Source organism: Siniperca chuatsi, linkage group LG12 (assembly GCF_020085105.1).
Source record: "Siniperca chuatsi isolate FFG_IHB_CAS linkage group LG12, ASM2008510v1, whole genome shotgun sequence".
NCBI classification, from domain to species: Eukaryota; Metazoa; Chordata; class Actinopteri; order Centrarchiformes; family Sinipercidae; genus Siniperca; species Siniperca chuatsi.
In genome coordinates this window covers 19,883,489-19,905,517 of record NC_058053.1, presented here as the reverse complement: position 1 = coordinate 19,905,517, position 22,029 = coordinate 19,883,489, and the positions used below count along the sequence as shown (strand labels likewise).

General features: G+C 39.8%; 3 protein-coding genes across 4 annotated transcripts; all 3 read left to right on the top strand.

The window, feature by feature from the left end:
• The first annotated feature begins 1,205 nt into the window (after positions 1-1,205).
• slain1a (SLAIN motif family, member 1a) lies at positions 1,206-13,217 on the top strand. The gene is made up of 9 exons (XM_044217275.1): positions 1,206-1,858; positions 3,648-3,784; positions 6,865-6,981; positions 8,327-8,437; positions 8,675-8,824; positions 9,525-9,854; positions 11,255-11,443; positions 11,608-11,941; positions 12,300-13,217. Exons 1-9 carry the CDS (start codon positions 1,407-1,409, stop codon positions 12,373-12,375), a joined length of 1,896 nt encoding a protein of 631 aa, XP_044073210.1. The 5' UTR covers positions 1,206-1,406; the 3' UTR covers positions 12,376-13,217.
• A 227-nt stretch (positions 13,218-13,444) lies between these two features.
• Positions 13,445-15,383, top strand: wu:fc50b12 (uncharacterized protein LOC103911624 homolog). 2 transcript variants are annotated; one of them, XM_044216902.1, is made up of 4 exons: positions 13,445-14,054; positions 14,157-14,232; positions 14,372-14,535; positions 14,961-15,383. In XM_044216902.1, exons 2-4 carry the CDS (start codon positions 14,212-14,214, stop codon positions 15,193-15,195), a joined length of 420 nt encoding a protein of 139 aa, XP_044072837.1. In that variant the 5' UTR covers positions 13,445-14,054; positions 14,157-14,211; the 3' UTR covers positions 15,196-15,383. The 2 variants fall into 2 exon arrangements, with proteins under 2 accessions (XP_044072837.1, XP_044072838.1); XM_044216903.1 differs by lacking the exon at positions 13,445-14,054 and having other exon boundaries at positions 14,069-14,232.
• A 1,517-nt stretch (positions 15,384-16,900) lies between these two features.
• Positions 16,901-21,451, top strand: kbtbd7 (kelch repeat and BTB (POZ) domain containing 7). The gene has a single exon (XM_044217675.1). It carries the CDS (start codon positions 17,326-17,328, stop codon positions 19,195-19,197), a length of 1,872 nt encoding a protein of 623 aa, XP_044073610.1. The 5' UTR covers positions 16,901-17,325; the 3' UTR covers positions 19,198-21,451.
• The last annotated feature ends 578 nt before the right edge of the window (positions 21,452-22,029 follow it).

Below are 22,029 nucleotides of genomic sequence, written 5' to 3'. Positions count from 1 at the left end.
TTTAGGCTGGTTCCAGTACTGCTATTTTTAGACTCAGTATATGTATATAAGTTTGAATATTGGCTACTTAAATAAATGAATAAAGGATTAATATTCCTCCACCATAGATATATTCCTGACAGTATGGAGAAGTCTTTGAAAGAGCACTGAGGCTTTGTCACAAAACAGTCTAGATGGAGTGAAAGAAATGGCCCTCTGGTGCTCTTCAGTTTGGTAATAAAACAGTTAAACACATGCCTACATGTTTCAGCCATTAAGGCCTTCTTCAGGGCAAATACAAAATGGTCAACTTTGGGCTGTTTGGGTTTCTTCTATATGTATATGTTGGCAAGTAGTCACATGATCAGTACGGATAAGTAAGCAGTCACATGATTACTGTAGACAGGTAAAGTCACATGACAGTCTATGGACAGACCATGTTCAGCAGAGGAAATCACACATCAAAAATCTTACACAATGTAAGGGCAAAACAGCAATCTACAAATAGAGAAATAGAGAAATATATACAAAACATCTTAAAACCTCTTAATATTTAAGTTTGGCCAGTCTTGCCTTCAGTTTACGCTTTGTTCTCCCAATATATAAACAGCCACATGGAAACTCAAGTCTGTAAACCACACATGAGTAGGCTATTGCAATTTATAAATGACTTTATGTTATACTTATGACCTGATGCTATGTCAGTAAAATAATTGGTATTAGTCATATTACCACAATGATTGCAATTACCACACTTTTGGTTACCTGCTCTGGTGGTTAACCACATTTTATGTTGTACAGGGGGGAGATTACTCTTCAGGGGCATCTGGAAGAGCTTCTCTAAGAGAACTGTGACTTTGTATTGAGACTTTCTTTTAGGGAAAAAATATAGAAAATACAATTAAATGAATAAATATTTTTTAAATATCCAGCTATATAAAAACATTGTGTCTTGGGTGGGGGCGGAGAATAGGGACTTGGACTCATGACCTCAGTATTCCTAAAATCATATCCGGCTCATGTATGTAATGTTTGTATTTTTTAGTACTTAGGTATTTTTAGTACTTGGATTACATCCACGGTGATTCAAAACTGTAAAAACTGATACATAAATTCATAAAACGTGGAAAAGTCAAAGAGATGCAAATACTCTTTATAGGCACGTACTGAATGCGCCCATAATAAATAGTTCCTCAGCAGTGGTGTGATGGGAGTTAAACTCCAAGCTGCTGACCAATGAGATGGAGGCTGTGCTATCATCCCAGTAGCAGCATCAGTTGTGTGTATTTGTGAGAGAGTGTGTGTGTGCGTGTGTAGTAGCTTTAAACGGGGGAATCTGGACACCCTCTCTTTGAATTGAACAGGACCCTCTGCAGGCAGGCCGTGCTTCTTCTTTTTTTTACCCCTCTCAATGTGCTTTTTACCAAATGGAAGCAGAGGTGTTGAACCCCCAGATGATGGCAGACGTCAATGGCAACAATAAAATCACCAACGCGGAGCTGGAGGTGTTAAAGCTTCAGGAATTGGTCCGAAAATTGGAGAAGCAAAACGAACAATTGCGGACTAGAGCGAACGCTGTAAACAATTGCTCCATCGGCCCTTGTCTCCAGACCTCGTTGTCGTGTCTGCACGGGGGTACGGCGTGTCCGAGTGACAATTTCTCCAGTAAATATGGCATTTTGAGTCCGACACTGTCGCATCCGTGTGCCCCCGGACCCCGAGGTTCAACGGAGGAGCCGTTCGCCTATTTTCAGCCGAGCTCGGTGTCTCCTGATGCCGATGGGGAGGACAGCGGCGCCGCCGGAGACACAACTGCTTTGGATGAGGTTGATATTTTGGACCTCAACACCGTGCTTCCTGTAGGAGAGCCAGATAGCTGGTGAGTACTCTGTTTATATCAACCACTTTATTGCAGCCACATAGATGTGAATTTACAGTGAAAAATCAGCGTCCCTTGTGTTTCTCTGACCATGATAGATGCTTCCTAGGCCACAGGATTGTCAGCTAGCCACAGTTTTGTGACATTATGTGTAATACTACCCTGCCATGTATCCCATTATTGATTACATTATTGATTCCTCTCCTGGTTGAATAGATTTGCAGACACTGGCAAACAGTGACTTTTTACAAGAGGGGAAAAAACAAAATACAGATATGACACAAGCTTTGGGCATCCCAGAATGCACTGTGCATGCAGCATAGTTATCTATTCAGAGTGAGACAGCACTGGGATGAAATTAGAAACAATGACCCCCTTCAGCCTGTGATCAAACAGCTCGGCTTTGTGTGTAGTGTTCAGCCCCTGGCTGAACTATCTGTATCTGCTGAGTCTGACTTAGGTAGCTCACACACTGACATGCTGACTACTGAACCGTTTCAAGCTTTATGTATGTGATGTGATGATGTGGAAAATGTAGCACATATCTGAATGTAGCACCCACTGTGTCTATATATCCTCACTCCATTTAACACAACTAATTGACCCCCAAGTCAGTGTAACACCATGGCCTAGTTGCCGAATAAAAGGTCAGTTCTGCTTGGTTCATGTTTTTCTACTTGGACACAGAGGTGACACATAATTTTTTTACAACCCAGTTTAGCTCATTTTTAGGAATCTATCACTCCAGTCTAGCATAGTCACACACACCTATATAAGTGGTTTATTGATTTATTTTATTACCATCACATTAAAAGCAGAATCAGCTTGTTTTACCCTCTTTATTCAGTGGCCAGATACGTTCCACTGATAGCAAGCAGCGGATAAAATGGGGATCCAGTTAGCAGAGCTCATAAACTCCCATTTCTTTCGGTTTATGTCTGGCCGAGGCACAAGTATCGAGGGCTGCAACAAACAATTATTTTCAGTAGTCTTTTGATTATTTTCTTGATTAATTGATTCATCATTTGGTGTATAAAATGTCAGAAAATAGTGAAAATTACTTAAAAATTACTTATTACTTATATCCCAGAGCCCAAGGTGGCATCTTCAAATTGTTTTTTTTTTAATCCGACCAACTGTCCAAAACCCCCCAAATGTTCAATTTACTGTCATATATGAAAAGGAAATGCAGCAAATCCTCACATTTTAGAAGCTTGAATTAGAGAATATTTGGCATTTTTTATTGAATAATGACTTAAATGATTAATTGAATATCCAAACAGTTGCTGATTAATCTTCTGTTGATTGTCTAATCTATCAACTGACTAATCGTTTCAGTGCTATAAGTATCTACCACCCACAATGAGAAGAGGTAATATCACGAACCATTTCTGCGTCTCACTCTAGCAGTCACAAACTCACATCCTGTACTGCACTGAATGAAGCTGTCACCACTTGAATTTTACACTGTTGGTTTCATAGTTTATGTTGTCGTCAGTAAAATGGCAATTGCTCTATGTGGAAATTTTGAACTTTTATGGTGTATTGGAATTTGGATTTTATGAAAATCACTCCCTCTACACAGCCACAGGGTTACCTTTAAAGTGTCCTTACCTCGCTGGGTTGCTCATTTGAGAAATATTGCCAATGTAAAACTCATCCCTCCAGACCTCTAAGATGTACAGTAAAGCCGCCTCTAGCTTTTTTAACTTCAGTTCTGTAAAGTAACAATATGGGCCATGCTGTAAAGGTGTCAGGACTAAACTGTGTGTTGTGCTGTGTGTTCCAGGCTGTATGTGAGTCCCAAAGCCAAACTGCAGGGCGAGAGTGTCCTCAGCCCTCTCCAGTGGTGCAGGCAGGTACTGGACCACCCGGGGCCCGAGGTGCAGCTGGCTAAGATGACCCTCTGTCACAGACTGGACCAAGGTACAGTGTATTTACCACTCAGATTAACGGCCTTCATCTGCGGCCACATCTGGACATCTGTCTCTCTGGCTGCTGACATGTGATCATAAGCTGTGACACACTTCACCCACAAAATGTCTCCACGTGCAACAGGATTTTAGCAGCAATTTCTGAGCCGTGGGAGCATTTCTCTGCACACAGCTCAATCGTTTCCAACCATTTGATCATTTAACTCACTCTCTTTAAATTTATGGGTTTTAAAGTACGTCAGCCAACTTACCACAGAGTGATTATTTCTGTGGTAGCACAGTCGGCAGGACTCCCATTTACACATATCAGTATCTCCAGAGAACAATTAAGATCAGTTTAAGGGATTTGCTACTCTGCTGATATAAAAAAACTATTCCATTTGGAGGAACTCATGCTGTGATGTTGGATGGCATGTTAAGTGGAGAACAGTGTAGAGAGGATTATAAAGATGTGGGAAAAGTATCACCATTACACTGCACCACCGACAAGTGGTTCTACAAACACGTATTTTCCATCTTCGACTTTTTAAAGGAATGTTGAAAAAGCACAATTCAAGAGAAATATCATATCAAATTCAAATTCATGTTTTTGAAATATTAAAGGAATATGGTCATTCACTATTTGTTCTTTTAAGCATTTTTGCCTTTATTTGATAGTGACAGCTGCAGTGATAGACAGGAAAAGTGTGTGTGTGTGTGTGTGTGTGTGTGTGTGTGTGTGTGTGTGAGGGAGGGGGACATGAGATGCAGCAGAGGGCCGTGGGTTGGAATTGAGCCCTGGGCCGCTGTGGTATGGACTCACCACTCTAGTACGTACTCTACCAGGTGAACTACCAGGGCGCCCTGCTTATTCACTTTCTTGCAGAGAGTTGATAACATTAATACCACTCAAATGTCTGTATGTTCAAAATGAAGCTGGAGCCAGTAGCCATTAGCTTAGCTTAAGATAAAGACTGGAAACAGGGGGAAACAGCTAGAAACAGAAATCACTGCTCCTGGCCAATACCACATAACACCCTTGAAGCCACAAATGTCATCTTTACACTTTGGTTTTTGGAGCTTTAGAGGTGCTGGTAGGTGGTAGGTAGGTGGTAGGTTTTTTTAACCGCCCGATAAAGCCAGGCTAGCTTTTTCCCCAAGTTTCAATTTGTTATGCTAAGCTAAGCTAATGGGTTACTCTCTTGAGCTTCATATTGAAGAGATAGACATGAAAGGGGTATAGATCGTGTCATCTAACTCTTGGCAAGAAAGCAAATAAGTGGATTTTCCAAAATGTTGAACTGTTCCTTTAAATTCTATGATAATATAGTGCTCAATGACTGTAGTATGATGAACGTTGAATGTAGTGGCTAAGCCTAAACTTAAAGCCACTGAGGGACTGCATAGATGGGCTAGTAACATTGCAGTCATTTCTGTACTGACTGAGTCACCTCAACAGTTGAAGATGAATCCACTTGGTTTATAGCTAGATTTTGCTTCTCCATCTATTACCACTGTCAGACTTTCATTTTCATTTCAGCAGGCAGACTGTTGTTACATCATTTATCATCATATTTTTTGTTTTTCTGACTAAAAACTACAAGTAGAGGACGCTCCTGGGCTCATGGCAGACCTGTATACGGTATTTACAAGCCACATATTGGGGTTTCTACAATAAGGATATGATGTTTATAAGCACTACAAAAACCCTTCATAACCAGGATACTAGTGTGCTACTAAATGACATTTGCTGCTGGACCCAGTTTTAGAGTTGGTGCTTTACAGTTTCTACACTCCTGCATGGGGATATGGTTGCCATAGAAACCGTGCTTACATTAACTGGGTTTTTGAAGCAGATTTGCCCAGCACTCGCTGCTCAAACAGCCTGCACAAGAGACTCTTGTACTGTTGTATGCATGGGTATTAACTGTGTGTGCTTTGACTTTAAAATTTTAAGACGAGTTTTCTGAGATCAATTATTCTCATATTGTGGATCTGTTGTGTCCAAACTGTGATTCAATAATGCATATTTGTTAGTGTTAGTCTTGATGTTCATTAGTATGTGTTTGTGTGTGTGTGCAGATCAAGATCCTCTTCTTTCTCTAAAGCTGTATTTAGTGAAGGTTGGCTCTCCTCCTCTGGGTCATGAATACATCCTTGTCTCTGAGCTCCAGTAGCTGTTGTTTGTGTAACTTGCTGTGAATGCTAGTTGTATGCAGTAGTGGTTGAGCCTAATTGTGTCAGGAATGCCAAATGCTCCACTCTGTCAGGTGTGTGGCTCTCTGACTACCAATCAGAGGGACTGAAATCTGTGTTTACACACTCAACACACATTATCTAATGTCAGTGATATCATTCCAAGCCAAATTTACTCACTGCTAGCCAGCATTAATTAGTGAAAACGAATAGTGCCACAGTATACTTTATTAAGAGTTTATAAGTTGTAACTAATTGCTTTAATTATTTATTAAGGCTTTATAGATAATTAATAAGCCATTAATAAGGACATATTATCATTATTATTATTATTATTATCATTATATTTGAGCTGACAGACAAAGCATGGCAACCCCAAATCAATGGGTTGTCAAGCTTTCCACATCAGCGATTTACTACTGATCTATAAACTGAATTAATTATGTTTTGACCATTATTAAGGCCACTAGCCACACTTAATAAAGTGTATGCTATGTTTTGTGCCATGAAATTAATACAGCAGGAAAAATCAAATTGAAGCAGTATAAATGTAACTTCCACAACCCAAAGTAGACCATAGTAGATCTAATTCTGATTTTGGGAATAGGATGTAGCCTGCATGCACAATCCCTGCTTATCCTAAGATCCCTCCCAAAAAATCTGTAGTTTAGCCCAATAAGCTGCTGTGGTAAGCTAAACCTCGTCTTACTGTATCAGCCTCTTCTGCCTGAGCCGTGACCCAATCATTTAAAACATCAATACTGATCTGTAAAAAGCAGATTAACATTTGAGTGTGTTAAAATATAATCAATGTACTTCATGTGTGTGGGTGTGTACGTGTGTGTTACATGGTAAAGCAATCAGCAAACATGTCCTTCGCTACAATCTTGTGTCCAGCTAAGCGGAGGCGAGGAGTCTCCTCCGTCCGTCCATACAGCTGCATAGAGGGGCTCTCCACCCTCAGCTGCCCCGTCCTGCCTTACACGAAATCTGCTGCACTAACCGAGTCCCCAGGTAACTCAAACATATACTACACATGCATGTAACTCCTGCTAACCACAACAGAGTCAACTAACTAAGAGTCTGCTGCAACTAACTTCTGATGGGCTTCTGAGGATTATTTATAGATGTCAAAGTTGCAGCTACATGCTAATGAACACAAACTCTGTTCTGTGGCTTAATTGTGGTGACTGCCCTTCAGTAAATTCAGTGTTGTCTGTAGATCACATATCTTAAGATGGCTGTCTATTTGTTTAACACATATTAGGGGACCAAGTAGAATGAGATCACTATTTCATTAAGGTGACCTTTGCAAGAGAAAAAAATGCTGCTAATTTTGTTTTAGTACTGCAACGAGTCAATGAACTGATTAGTTGATTAACAGAAAACTGGTCAGTGACTATGATTACAAAAGATTGATCATTTTAGTCAAGCCAAAATGCCAACCATTATTATTTTTTTGGGAATTATTAGTAGTATTAAACTGTTAATTCTGTTTTGTTTGTTTGTTATGCTATGATCATCTTATTTGTAGCTCTGCTAGCAGTGTAGCTCTAGGGATGGCAATATCAGTCTGTTGGTTGGTCCAGCACTTTGGTCCAGACTGAAATATCTAAAAAATAAAAATTGATTTATTGCCATGACATTTTGTACAGACAGACATGTACATGGTCCCACGTGGATGCATCCTAATGATTTAGGTGATCCTCTGATTTTTTTCACAGTCACACGTTGAAATTACAACCAGAGTCTGATCTGTTGGCCTCTGAACAAATCTGCCTTTCCATTTTCCCCACCCAGTTTTATCCTGCCAGTGGGAGAACTCAAGCCTGCTTTTCTAACCTTCAGGCCACCGCTGCCCTCATTCCAAAATCCAACAACATAACAAAAAACAAATAGCAAAATGTTCACAGAATGTGCAAATGAAGGCTAATTAGCTTACATTTTGGCCAAACGTTTAAAGTCTATTAACTTTAGACATAATAATCTTCATTGCTCAAATGAAAACCAACTCTTTCCTTAAACCTCATAGTCATTACTCCATTTCAGATCCAAAGTAATAAGAGCACAGAGCCAAAAGCATCTTCCAAAAGACTTTTAGTCTCAATGTATAAACATAACCCAGATTCTTAAACAACCTGTTACTTGCAGTTTACAATCAGATTACAGCAAGTTCCGGGGAAGAGATTATAAGGTCATACCCTCAGACAGATGGAGACAAGCAAGCTCAAAAACCTTCTGCCTGTTCATGCATATTGTATATTAACACAAATGTCAGGTTGAGCTTTGATTTGCATGTTGGCCTGGTCATCAGTGATTGAATCTTCTCTCACTTTTGCTGTGTTTCTCTCCTTCCAAGCCCCATTGCCATCATCTGGTCAGTCTTTTCTCCAGCCGACTCTCCCGCTCAGGGCCAGCTGTAGCCTCAGTGACAGAGCGCCCACCTTCCTATCAAACTCCACCCTCCACAGTAAGACCTCACTGACAATATGTATTCTCTGCTCTGTCATTAATTTCTGCAGTTTCATCTGGTGTGAGTCACCATCCGTCTGTAATGATTCTATACACTTAAACGTCACATCTGCTATGGAAACGTCTTGTCTGTGTGTTCAGTGACTAAAATCACTGCAGTTTCCCCTGTTTTTCCTTGGCTATAGAAAGTGAAATAGCTTGGTGAGACAGATGTGGCTCTCCTGTGTGCTTTTAGACGTGGGTCGCCGTCATGCAGCAATCAGCCCTCAGTCTTCCGTGGACAGCGAGGTCTGTGTGTCGGAGCTGGAGGATGACGCCATCTCTATGAGCTACAAACTGCAGGACATGACAGATGTGGAGGTCATGGCACGACTTCAGGAGGAGAGTGAGTCGACTATCTAAATGATTTGTAGGCGCTACAGAGGGTAGAGAAAAAAATAAATACCCTTCATGAAAATTTTTACCGATGCACCTGTGTTAGTTGTCACATGTTGCTTTGAAATAATATATCAAAGTGCTGAGTGCCAGGCCTCTTTTACAGCTGACAAATTGGCATTCCTAATATTATATGATAATAACATTTGTTTGCAACTGGGATTTAGTACTTCAGAATTTAACTCCTTTTCCAAGAGGTTAACATAATTTTGTCTACATCTTGTATTTATTAAATTTACAGTTGCCTCTTAATGAAAATACGTATACTATTTGTACTTACAGTGTATTTATACTTTTCTCTATACTTTTTGTTTAGACCTGAGATTATACAAGTGAATGGCATCCAGCCATATTATAAATCACTGATGCATAGCCTTCTGAAGAGACTGAAATGGATTACTCTAAAACTAAGATAAATGTTTGACCTTTGAACAGTTGACCTTCCGTAGGCAGTAATATCTTAATGTGCCGTTGTGTTCTTAAATTATGCAGGAGATTTCAGAAAAAAACGTTCCTGTATCAGTCTGGTCTACTGATTCATTAACTGAATAATGGATGAGGCGCCCTTCCAGAAGGAAATGTATTATATACTATATGAGATTCAGGTTCATGTTTTCCACAGATAAAAGCATTGATCTATCACCCTGTAGGTCTCCGACAGGACTATGCCTCTACCTCAGCCACAGCCTGCCGTCGCAGCTCCAGCTTCTCATTACACTCCCTCAGGCGCAGTGAGATGGATCTGGAGGAGGAGGATGAGGAGGACGAGGGCTATGACCAGCTGCCTCCTCCCCAGCCGCGACTTTTCCGCACAGGGTCTATGCAGCGGGGCAGCCTGCCCCACTCTCACACCTTCTCCAGTATCAGAGACTGCAGACGCAGCTCAACCACCCCTCAGTTTTCACTCAGTGGACTCTCCCAGTACTCTGGACCCTCCAGCCTGACCACAGAAACACACACAGCATACAGGAATAGCACAGGTGAGTGTTTAATGAATTTCCCAATTCAGACTGAAAGCAGCTTGACAGAATTACCCACAGTCAAGACGTCCCTAATTTCTGACCAGACAATTTCTGTGTGTGCCAAGAAAGATTTAAAGAGTGCTCTTGGTTACAGGATTTAAAAAGCATCCTCAGTTAGGGTCAGTGTGTCCGTGTACTCTGTTCTGTCAATTAAGAAATGACTGACAGATATTGTATTCTTAAACAGATTTGACTGTCAGGATGAGGAGCATATTTGATTTTTCCTCCCTAGTAGGAATTTTACATGCATTTTTGAGTTTAATTAAGTCAGTTAGTTAGTTTTGGAAATTTTGGAAAATACACTTATTTGCTGTCTTCTCGAGAAAATTGATACCGCTTCATGTCTGTACAGTAAATATAAAGTCACTGCCAGCAGCAGGTTAGCTTAGCTTAATATAAAGACCAGAAACAGAGGGAAACAGCTAGCCTGGTTCTATCCAAAGGTAACAAAATTCGACTACCAGCACCACCAAAGTTTACTAATTAACACATTACATCTTGTTTGTTTAATTCATACAAAATCCAAATTGGAAAAATGACAAGTTGTGGTTTTACAGCAGGTTATGTGCAGGAATATTTCTTGACCGAAAGCAGTGACTTTTGTATTCCCCAAAATGTCAAACTGTTCCTTTAATGTTGGAAATGTGAGTGAAAATCTCCAAATATATTTAATTTTTTAAATGTATTTATTGTTTATTTAGCAGGGGCAATGCACAATGCAAGTATTGTACCCAGATATAGCTAAAAGCTAATTTTCCATCTGTAGTCCCTGGGCGGAGGCCACTAGTGATGCACAGGTTACAGAGATCGAAAACCTTACACTTCGTAAAAAACAGACAAAAGAAGACCATATGAAAAATTAAGAAACAAAACAAAAACTACCCTGAAACAAACAACAGAAGAACAATACTAAATTCCTGCTAGGGAGCAATCCCAACATCATTAAAAACAGACAGTTCATCAGTACAAGAAATTACCAACCAAACACTCAGTAACAATGCTTGCCACATTCAGTGTCTCTTAGCTCAATGACTACAGACTTGATTGTCCTTCAACCATGTTTTCAAACTAAATTTAAAATGTTTAAAAGTACTGCACTCTCTGATACTCAGTGGTAAAGAATTCCACATCCCGGCTGCCTTAACAGAATAGCAGTTTTGCTCAAATGTTGTAGACTGAAATTTAACAACTAGTGGAAGCTCTTGTTAACCTTGCGCCCGCTCTACATATTGTTCCAAACTGTTCAAGAGGTTGTGGTGCTAGATTGTGAATGATCTTATAAATAATAAACCAACAATGGCCATAAATGGAGTCGACAACTACAATACCAGATTTGGTTTGTTCATATGGTTGCGTAGACAAACTACGGAGAAGCATGCCCAACCTGATCCGAGCTCCCAGCATGCCCAGTGTTCCCAGTATTCCATGCCTGGCTTCCCCTGTCAACCCACCCTCCCACGGCCCCACCTCCTTGCCAGCGATATCCTCTCTCCGGAGCAGCCAGAGCTTTGACTCATCCAGTGGGCTTGCACGACTCCAGTCCTCCAGTAAGACTCTCTTCTTCAAGTCTATGAATAAATCAGCCATACGCGGCTTATTTTTATTCATGAGTGAATTTAGAACACTGTTTTCTGAAGGCATGGCAATTTCAAACACAGTAATTGCAATTCTGTCACTGAAGTTAGCCTTTGATCTAACTGTTGTGTTTCAGTTCCCTCCCCAGGCCAGCTCAGTCAGCGAGTCCAGAGCGTGGGGAACTTCCCCACCACTCCCCGACACCCACTAAAAGCCACAGCCTACGTAAGCCCCACAGTGCAGCAGGGCCCCACCTCCACCTCACTGTCCACCTCTACCAGTCTACATTCCATCCCCAGCAGTGCTGCACTGCCTCAGCCCCTCAAACCTAGCAGCAGTTTGGTACCTCAGCCCCTAAAAGCCAGCACCAACCAGCCTGCTGTCCTTCGCAGCTCCCTGCCTCGCCCAGCCTCCTTTGTAGGGACAAGTGGAGTTCCACGTGCAAGCAAAATCACCCAACCCACACGCAGGTAAAGGCAGATATATTGACTAAGTGAGTTTAATGTAACAGATTGTGTCCATCTGTTTGACATATCTCAGTCTATACTGTAAAAGTGTTTTGAAACACTGAGACACTGAGGTGGGCATTTTTCATTGCTGATGTTTTATAGACCAAACGATACAGTAAGTATGTAGTATGGAATTGGGACACAGTGCAGGTGTTGAAACATTTACACTGATTGTCCTGAGGGAGGTGCTATAGTTAAAGGTCAAACTTTGAAAGGCAAGCTAAATCAGTTAGTTTATGATGCTTGAGGGGATAATGCATCTTTTTATTTTATTTTATTAATTTAGGTATTTAATTGACTTGTTTCTTTCTGTCTGCAGTTTGCTGACTCCTCCAAAGAGCCTGGCTGCCCTGAGTGCCCTGAGGGATGGCAGCTGGAAAGACGGTTGCTACTGAACCCAAATAAACTGAAGTTCAAGAGGTGCACAGGGTAACGCTGCATGGGACCCAACTGATTTAAAACTTTGCCGTCAGGAGGGCCCAGTCTTGGGCTGTGACCCAAGAGAGAGTGACTGTTAACATTTCTAAAAGGCACTACTCTTCACTGAAGGACAAAGTAGAGACTGAGAACAGTATGGGTCCAGCAGGCTGGATCTTTACATTACTACCTGCTGAAACACAGACTGACACACTATGAAACAACCTGGCAATATTCTGAAAATCAGTTGTTAAATGTGAACTGGATCTTCTTTGATATGTGTTTCTTTTTTTTATTTGTTATTGTGGATAGTTAAGGCTTTCATTCAACAGAATGAAAATTTCTCTCCAGTTGAAAGCTTAGAAAAAAATAGCCCACGCTTTTGTACATGCTTTTAATGATTTCATATGACTAATTTTGCAATTATACATTTTTGTCAGACTGTGGTGTCAGATATGAAGTTGAACCTGGAATTTTGTTACATCCTGTGCCTGTTAAAAAGTAGTGTAATTTATGTCAGTTATATTTATTGGCTGGACCTCGCAGCACTTTTGATCAGAATTAATGATTAACACATTAAAATAAATTATCTTCTTGGTTTCTTAAGTAAAGTATAACATTTGTTAAAGTAAGTGTACACACATTATTGTTTGGCTATTTTCTTTTAATTTTTGTTTACATAAGAGCTGAGATTTTTTATGTTCTTTGATAAACAAAATCACTGCAATGATATTGCACACAGAACCCTGATGCTTTTTATGGATGACAAGAATTTAAAGAGGAGGTGAATTTTTAAAGTGAATAAAAGCCTTTCAAGATATTTTTGTATTTTTTTAGTGGTTCTTGAATATAGTTCAGTTGGTGGTTTAAAGTATCAAGAAAATTAATTTCTCAAAGGGATTAATGGCAATGATCATCTGCAGATGGCATTGTTACTCCACTGAGACAGGCTGACATTATTCTGTAATAATGTTTGTCAGTAACTGATTGAGTAATTGACTTTTTGAGTGAGTAAGTGATTGACATATTTATTTATTTATATAAAAAGGAACAATTTATGTTAAAAAAAACACTGGTGTTTTTAAGAAGCATTGCTGTAAATGTCCAGAAATTAGCTAAACTTAATTTAAACTTAATTTTGACTAAAAACAGAACATTGGTCACTAGTTTTTCTAGTCTCAATCTAACCCAAGGCAAATTCTTTGCATTGTAGCCCTGCATGCAATTGTGAAGCTAAAGACCATCCACTGAATTTTCCAAGGCATGTAAAACAAGGCAGTGGTGGCCTAAAGCTGATGTGCATTGAGCAAACAGCATTCTCTCAGTAAAACTACCCTGGCAAATAAAAAAAATGTAAAAATGCAACAGATAAAACAACATGAACCACCTCCCACACCTTGCAAATATACAATTGCATGCAAACAAGTCTAATTACTGATCAGTCATATTGAGTTCTCATTATCTTAAAATATAATGGTGAGGATTTCACTCTAATTTTAGCACAGTACACATGTTTACCTGGTAGCAGGTGAGGGCTGTTAGCTCCACAAGGGACCCTGAAGCTAAAGTGACTAATGTTTAACAGATTAGTATGTTGATGATGAATCTCCCCAGTAACACTCAAACCACGCTCATTTTTGGCACACTGTACCTAAGGGTAAGTGACTGAAATCTCTTCCTGCTATATGGAATTTTAGACTGTAAATGTATGTTTATTATGTAGCAATCACTGATATCACTGATATCTTTGTTAAATTAGGTTTATGAAGACTTAGAGTGTGACTTGCACTGCTGATCTTTTGGAATTTGAGATAATGCCCACCAAAGCCCAAGAGGTATGTGTAATCTGTTTTCATTTTCACTTTCATGTATCTTAAATCAGCAAAGATATTCATTGTCATTCATTGACACTTGAATCCTTTTTAAATCCCTCTATCTTGATGGTGATTTTACATGTCTTGTCTTTTTTTTCAGGATGCTGTAATTAACCTGAAGACACTGCAGGAGATTTCCATGCAGCTTGGTTTTGAGTGGACAGTTTTGGCGTATGAGCTTGGCTTCAACAGAACTGCGATAGGGCGGTTCCACAGCAAATCTACAGAAAAGAGTATCCAGGCTAGGACCATGTTGGAAAGCTGGTACAGTGTGTGTGTGCATGTGTGTGATGGTGTAGTAAGATTTAGTCAGTGTGCAGATACTGTATATTAAAGTGTCATTATACCTACACTATAGTACTTCAACATGGTACATACAGCAGTGTTTCCTGAATTAACACCAGATTATTGACATAAGAATATCATCAAGGGGGTATCTGTCATCATTCTGTGCAATGTTTGCGCCACATTTTACCTTTAAAACCATCAATAATGGATCCTTTGAAGCAATTGCATTCTGTATAGATTCAAATAGGTGCTCAGGACATCTCATATAACACGTTTAGTAAGTTATTGTTCTACTGGACTTTGAATTTGATACAACTCTATTGCACAATATCTATCAATGACTCTCACCTGTTCCCTTCTTTGATCTCAAATGTTTCTCAGATGTCCATCTTTATTCACAGGTATGAGAAGTCATGGGACAAGCCCAATAAGACCAAACTGCTGCAAGATGGACTGGAGCGAGCAGGCAGACGGGACCTGGCTGAGAGGCTGCACTGCCTCCACTGGGGTCACCAGAAGCTGAGCCGTAGGGTTGAGCTGCCCTCCGCCTTCCCCTTCCTCATCACAGTCCACAAAACCATCCACAACCAAGATGCACTACGCAGGATCAACGACCTCAACCGTAGATACACTTAAATCTGGGTAAAAATGCACATAGCGGAGGCCATACCCATAGTTCGTCATTTACAAGCATATAGTCAGCTATACTGAACACTGTAAGTAATCTGAAATAAATGTACTGAATGTCACTGAACAAACAAATGAGAAGCATGGGCCATGTAATGTCTAGAAATTAAAGCTTTACAATAAAGATGAAAACCACATTTTTTGGACCCATCTTGAATTTTGATTGTTAATTTTTTTTCCATTAAAATCTTCAAATTACTTGTTTTGTCAGAGGAACAGTACAAAACCGAAAGCTATTCAATTTACAGTGATATATTTTTTTATTATTATTTTATACATTATACATTTTTGCATGATACATGACAGAATTGATTCACTGATTATCAAAATCATTGTTGATTAATTGGTCAGCTGGGTTCAAGAAGACCACATTACATGATCAGAATCAGAATCAACTTTACTGGCCAAGTATGTTGACACATACAAGGAATTTGACTCTGTTTTTCTGTAGCTCTCAATGTACTTACACAAAGTGCCATGAACATGTATACAGAAAGAAATATAGACATAAGGGAACAATAAACTAAACAAAGATAGATAAGCAAACATAAACATACCGTTATTATGTACAGGCAAGTAGGTATGAAAAAAGATATATAAATATAAGTTACTCTATATAGGTAGAGGTAGATCATCTATTGATGATCTGTATATCATCTATTGATGGATATACAGAACACTCATCACTCAACAAACATCTGACAATAACGGGGTATTATTGTTATTTTACAATGTGTATATTAAATTGTAATACAATTTGAAAGTACAGTGACGTTTTGATATCACAGGGTTAATGTGCAGGAATTGTATTCAGACATCACATGGTTGCTTTGTTCATGAGTACAATGGCATGTCTCCTTGTGTTTGGTTGTTTTGTGTCTAGCAGAGGGGTGAAGCTGAAATCGGTTATGGCTGTGCAAATCTAATAGCTAAATATCCTATTCCAGGTGTGGTGGTGATTTGATTTTTTATTGCAAATAGGTTGTGCATCATCTTCAGTCACAGGAGTTATAGGCATTAAAAAGACAGTAACCTCCTGGGACCTGTAAATCCACAATGTTTCTACACCTTGTTTTTCATTAAACAAACAAGATATAATGTGGTAATTAGTGAGCTTTAGACTAATAATAATAGCACTTAGCACAAGCACTTTGTAATATCTGGTTTTGATAAGTGCTATATAAATAAACTTTATTATTATTATTATTATTGACTTGAACAAATTCAAATTTAAAAATTGGAATACAAAAATTGGAAAATAAAATTACATTTTGATTAAATAATTAAAGTTTAATATTGGCAGTCACGGACCTTCATACTTCGTTTTAAAGTAATCTTGAATCAATCCCGATCAAATCGACCCAGTTACACGAACCAATCAGAGAGGTGAAGCCTTTCTTAGCAAGGTTGTGTGAGCGAGCAGTGAGCCAGAGCGGAAGCCAGTCAAGAGGGCCTTCAAAGTAAGATATTACATGTTTTTAATTTTGGGTTAAAAACACTAATTTAAGTAGTGGAAAGTGCTAAACGTGAAGACTGGTATCAAAATGTTTCGATGTCTTATTGAATTGGATATGGAGGAAAAACAAAGAAAAATCCGTGTAACACTTGTACATAAAATGGAACTTTATTTTGGCAATTTCTCCCGGAAAATGTAGTTCCAACCCCGGTCAAATGACACTGTTATTTTATGAGAGCCCTTGCTGTCTCCTACATTCAAAACAAATGACAGCATTGAGCACAAAAATCAAAGAAAATTGACACTGCTGGTACAGCGAATCTCGATGTGTGATTTGTGGATTATTTCTGATTTAAACTCGATATTATGATCATCTGGAGACCGGGGGCTGTTGGCTTTCAAACACACAGGCGATCGTGCAGCTGTTAAATCGCTGGTAATATATTTTCCACAGTATAATAATTGATTTTCTTTTATAAACAAATGTGTCATTATCAGCGCACAGACCCTTTCGCGTTATTGAGTATGTTAACCGCATGACAGCGGGTTATTTGAAATCGTCGCCGACGTATAAAATAATAATAATAATAATAAAAAGCAAATAGCTCACTGAAGTTGCAGCAATGGCTTCGGCGCTGAGTTGCTTCAGTGGTCCCGAGGTGTTGGAGGACGTGAATCACGCTCGGGGTTTGATGAAAGAGTTGAAATTACTGTACGACTGTCGGATGCTCGGGGACGTTACTATCGGAGTTGAATGTGAAGAGGAGTCACTGGAGCAAAGCGGCGAGTCAGCCAGAGGTGACATTGAGCAACTTTTCCTGTGTAGCCGCAACGTCCTCGCCGCTGCCAGCCCTTACTTCAAAAGCATGTTCACCGGCGGGTTGAATGAGAGCATGCAGGAGAGAGTGGTCATCCGCGGGGTGGACGCCGAGTCTATGTCTGTTATCATCGACTATTGTTACACAGGCAGGGTGACCATCACGGAGAGCAACGTGCAGAGGCTGTACGCAGCGGCCAATATGCTTCAGCTTGAGTACATCAGGAAAGCCTGCTCCAGCTTCATGACAAGGAGGCTGGACCTCTCCAACTGTGTGGGGATACTGAAATTTGCAGACACCTATGACAATCCTGAACTGAAGGAGAATGCACAAGCTTTCATAGCCAGGAACTTTAGCCAGGTGTGTAATGGAGGGGAGCTTTGCGAGCTGGATTTGATGCAGTTAAAGGAGTTGTTGTCTCTGAACACTTTGGATGTGGACTGCGAAAGGAAGGTATGCTCAGCTGCTCTGCAGTGGGTAGAGGCTAATGCACCGCAGACAAGAGAGGATGCACTACAGGCGCTGATGTGTGTGCGCTGGAACTTGTTTACAGAGAAAGACAAGTGTTATCTGGAGGGACTCATGGCAAGGCCTTTATTTGAGAAATACCTTGCATCTTTCTTTAACAGGTCTGCAGAGGACAGCTGTGGAATGTCTGCAACTCTGGACGTACCAAAACACAGAATAGGTGTAAGTGCAAAAGAAATGATTCTCTTCTTTGGCCTACCCAACGACAACATAATGTGCTGTGACCCTTATTCAGAGGACCTGTATTTCATGGCTCCTCCTTTAGAAGACCTCAGCAGTCAGGATTACAAACGTTCCACCATGGAGTCCTTAATCGCTTGTGCCACGCCTGAAAACAACTTGTACCTAGCCTCCCACCTCTCTAAACACTTTTGGCTTTACAACCCTGTGCTCAACAACTGGCAGGAGTTGGCAGAGAGACCACTGGGGAGGATACACTCTGGGATGGGCTACCTAAACGGCCACGTGTACCTTCTGGGAGGAAGGAATCCAGTGACGGATGCCAGACTGAAGGACGTGGAGTGTTACAGCGTCCAGAGGAACCAGTGGACGTTCGTGGCTCCTCTGCCTCATTCTTTAGGTAAAATGCAGGTGGTGGCACTAAATGACCACTTGTATGTGGTGAACAAAAGGAGAATGCTTTGCTATGATCCCAAGAGGAACCGCTGGCGCCACTGTGGGTCTCTGAGAAGAGACAAGCTTCACAAGGCCTGCGTCTTTCAGGACCAGATCATCTGTGTGTGTGACATCCCCGTAGTGAAAGCATACAGCCCCACCAGGGGGGAATGGAAGAGGTTGGGTGACATTCCCATTGACAGCCGTGCTCTAAATTACCAGGTGATCCAGCACAACAACAAGCTGCTCCTCCTCACTCAGACTTTACTGCAGCACAACAAAAACAGGGTCCTCATCCATGAATACGACCCAGGCAGGGACACCTGGAAGAACGTCATGGCAGTGTATGTGTCCACCCTGGGGCCCGTGTGTGTTTCAACACGCGTGTACCCAGCATGCCTTGGCTCTGCTCACAGCTTCTCTACAGAGGAGGACGATGACAGTGGCTCCAGTGCCGACTGGGACTTTGATGGGTTGACAGACCCAGACTCTGACTCTGGCAGCTCTAGCTCTTTCTCAGATGAGAACTGGTAGTGAAATGTGTTACTGTGTCAAAGAAAAGATTAACTTATTTATAATTTAATGGATTTATACAGGGTTCTGTCTGCCAGGAGTGGACACAGATCCAGATTAAATTAAATTAAAATTAAATTTAGTATTAAAGCCATTTATTTACAGTAGAAATCCAACAAAATCTTTACTTAACATGGACAGTTTTCTTTCATATCTCTTCACCAGTCTGGCTAATGATTATTGAGTTGGTTTTAGTGTTTCTTTTCAATCTTTTTCACCCAGCGAGGGCAAATACCAAGAGACAAGGGCTTTGTTCTGAAATTTGTATCATGTCCTGCCAGCATGAAGGACAGTATGACGTCTGGTAGAGTCTTGTTTACACAACAACTCAAGACAAATACATGATAGAAACATAACTGTTCTCCTATGGAGGGGAGGATCTGCCTTCATAATTTAGCACATTAATAATGAAGGGAATTCCAGAGATGTAGTATTACACTTCCATAAAATTAGAGGAACAGGCGAGAGACAGAATAACAAAGAATAGTCAAAAATTGAAGCAGCAGAAGCTGATATATCTTGACTTTTCGTCTCTAAGGTCATGCTTAAAACACACTAAATCCTGCACTTCCCATAATGCAGTGGTTTCCAAACTGAGCCTATGCATAAGACCAGAGGAAAAATTTGGAATGAAACTAAAGTTTAATATACCTTTTCACAGCAGAGACATTTTAACTTCTCAAACACAGGTGTTACTAATAAGATGATTAATAGCTGGAACTGAGCCATTGTTAACGCCATTACTTCAACCTGTGCTCTTCCTGACAAGTCAAAATGTCCTCTGTGAAACAGGCCTGTGGATCTAATTCAAGAGTGCTCTGATACTACCAAGCTTATGAAGATTCATGTAGGAAACAAAATAACATTTAAAGTACAAGATTAACAGACTTTTGACAGGGTGGAAACTGGTGACGCTCATCAAGCAAACACATCAGTCAAATCCAAAATACAAAGACGCCTATCTTGCTCTTAAGTTCACTGTCAATATAGCAGCAGAGCTTTGTGTCCTGTGTATAACACCTCTGTTAGCCACATTCTTCCCACTCCTTTTAGTTTTATAAAGCAGGCTGTCTGTAAGAAATGTGTACACTCCAAACCAGAGTTAAGATACCCAGGTGATGTCACTTGAGAAATTTCTTTGTACTTGACAATGCTCCTCCAGAGCATTAGTTAAAAGTTAGACATTAGTTAAAACTGTTTGCACAAGCTGAGTTGTACTCCCCATGAGTAGTAAATTGACATGTTGAATCGGTGGAGGGCCCCTTTAATGCTCAGTGCTTGTGTCGTGTTATATAAAGACAAGTTTGTGACAGAAATATTTGCTAATAACATTTTATTTAGTTTGAATAAATGAGCACACCTGCTTATGATTGGTGTAAAATCATGATTGTGACTTTTGGGACATCAGGCAACTCAAGTGCCTCATGTTTATGACGTCAAACGCAACTGGTCATTTACAGGGCTTTAAAATTTGCTGTCCTTTTTATGTTGTTGATGCACATCAAGACGTCTCACACAGCCGGTGTTGTGAAAACTACTGCATGAAATGTAGAAGCCAATGCACTGTTCGCTCACTCAGGTTTAGGCTTCAGCAAAAGCCTGTATGCCATAATTGACTTTTTTGTGAGATTTAGTCAAATTAGATGGTTTTGGTGACAAATGATACATTTTATGAAATTTATTTGAAACTCTTTTACCGAGTGTATGTGTGTGTTTTCTTATCTATGATTTTTTTTTTAACTTCACATTTATGTTACAATCAGAATTTTGAATGAAGTTTCAGTTGGAGGACATTTTGTCTGCATGTAATAAAACTGTTACGAGCATTCCATACACTCAGTTACCAGTTCATTAGCTGTGTTGAAACACATAGAAGTGTTTCTAATCTGTCTACCCTCAAAATATTAGAAACACATCTCAGTATATAATGCAATACCACAAACTACAGCCTCCAAAATGACCATTGAGTTGAATCAACACCTCTGTTAAACAGTTTAAACAAACACTGAACAGTATAACCATCATGAAGGCTTTATTACAGGGCTGATGTATGTTAATGAGTGTTGGTCTCACTGTTGTCTCTCTGTATGATGGATAGTAGTTAAAGTGTTACATTATTAGTTTTGTGAGTGAGAGTGAGAGTGATTGGCTGTGGTAACACATGGTCTGGATTGTAAAGCTGTTTTGTGTCAAATAAACATCTGTGTCTGATGCAGAGGAGCATTTGTGCGTGTATTTTTGGGGGGTTCAAGACTTTATTCAACAAGTCAGTGTACATACAATATGAAGTACAATACAAGTACACAATAGATTCAGAAATGCTAACATTTTCAACATTGTAGTATAACAGTATTTATATACATGTTGAAAATGAAGGTTACAGGGGGATACGTGAAGATGAGAGGATCTGTGAATATTGTGAGCTTAATGAGGTAGAAAACAAAATGTATGCACTCCTGTCTTTATTTCATGATTTGCAACAAACATTGTTTTAAAGAGTTCATATTCAGATTTGATTAGAATAGAGGATTAGAGTTTTAATTGAATACATTTTTAACAAAATGTTCTTTGTTTTCTGAATATTTCCTAAGCATGGAATAGAAGAAGAAAAGTAATTGACTATAGATTAAAAAAAGCATATTTTATGTGCATAACAGACTACATGTTATTCATGAATTGAATCTGGCATACAATGTGTTAACTATATGGGCTATGTTTGTTTATATTTGTATATTATGTTCATATTTGTATTTATGGGAGGCTGTGTGCATATATTTATTTAATTTCCATTGT

Bases quoted from the DNA above. Each gene is read 5' to 3' on its own strand.
- slain1a (XM_044217275.1), top strand. From the start codon at position 1,407: ATGGAAGCAGAGGTGTTGAACCCCCAGATGATGGCAGACGTCAATGGC. The intron at 8,825-9,524 runs GTGAGTCGACTA...ATCACCCTGTAG, and splicing joins GGCACGACTTCAGGAGGAGA to GTCTCCGACAGGACTATGCC. The intron at 11,444-11,607 runs GTAAGACTCTCT...GTTGTGTTTCAG, and splicing joins TGCACGACTCCAGTCCTCCA to TTCCCTCCCCAGGCCAGCTC.
- wu:fc50b12 (XM_044216902.1), top strand. From the start codon at position 14,212: ATGCCCACCAAAGCCCAAGAG. The intron at 14,233-14,371 runs GTATGTGTAATC...CTTTTTTTTCAG, and splicing joins TGCCCACCAAAGCCCAAGAG to GATGCTGTAATTAACCTGAA. The intron at 14,536-14,960 runs GTACAGTGTGTG...CTTTATTCACAG, and splicing joins AGGACCATGTTGGAAAGCTG to GTATGAGAAGTCATGGGACA.
- kbtbd7 (XM_044217675.1), top strand. From the start codon at position 17,326: ATGGCTTCGGCGCTGAGTTGCTTCAGTGGTCCCGAGGTGTTGGAGGAC.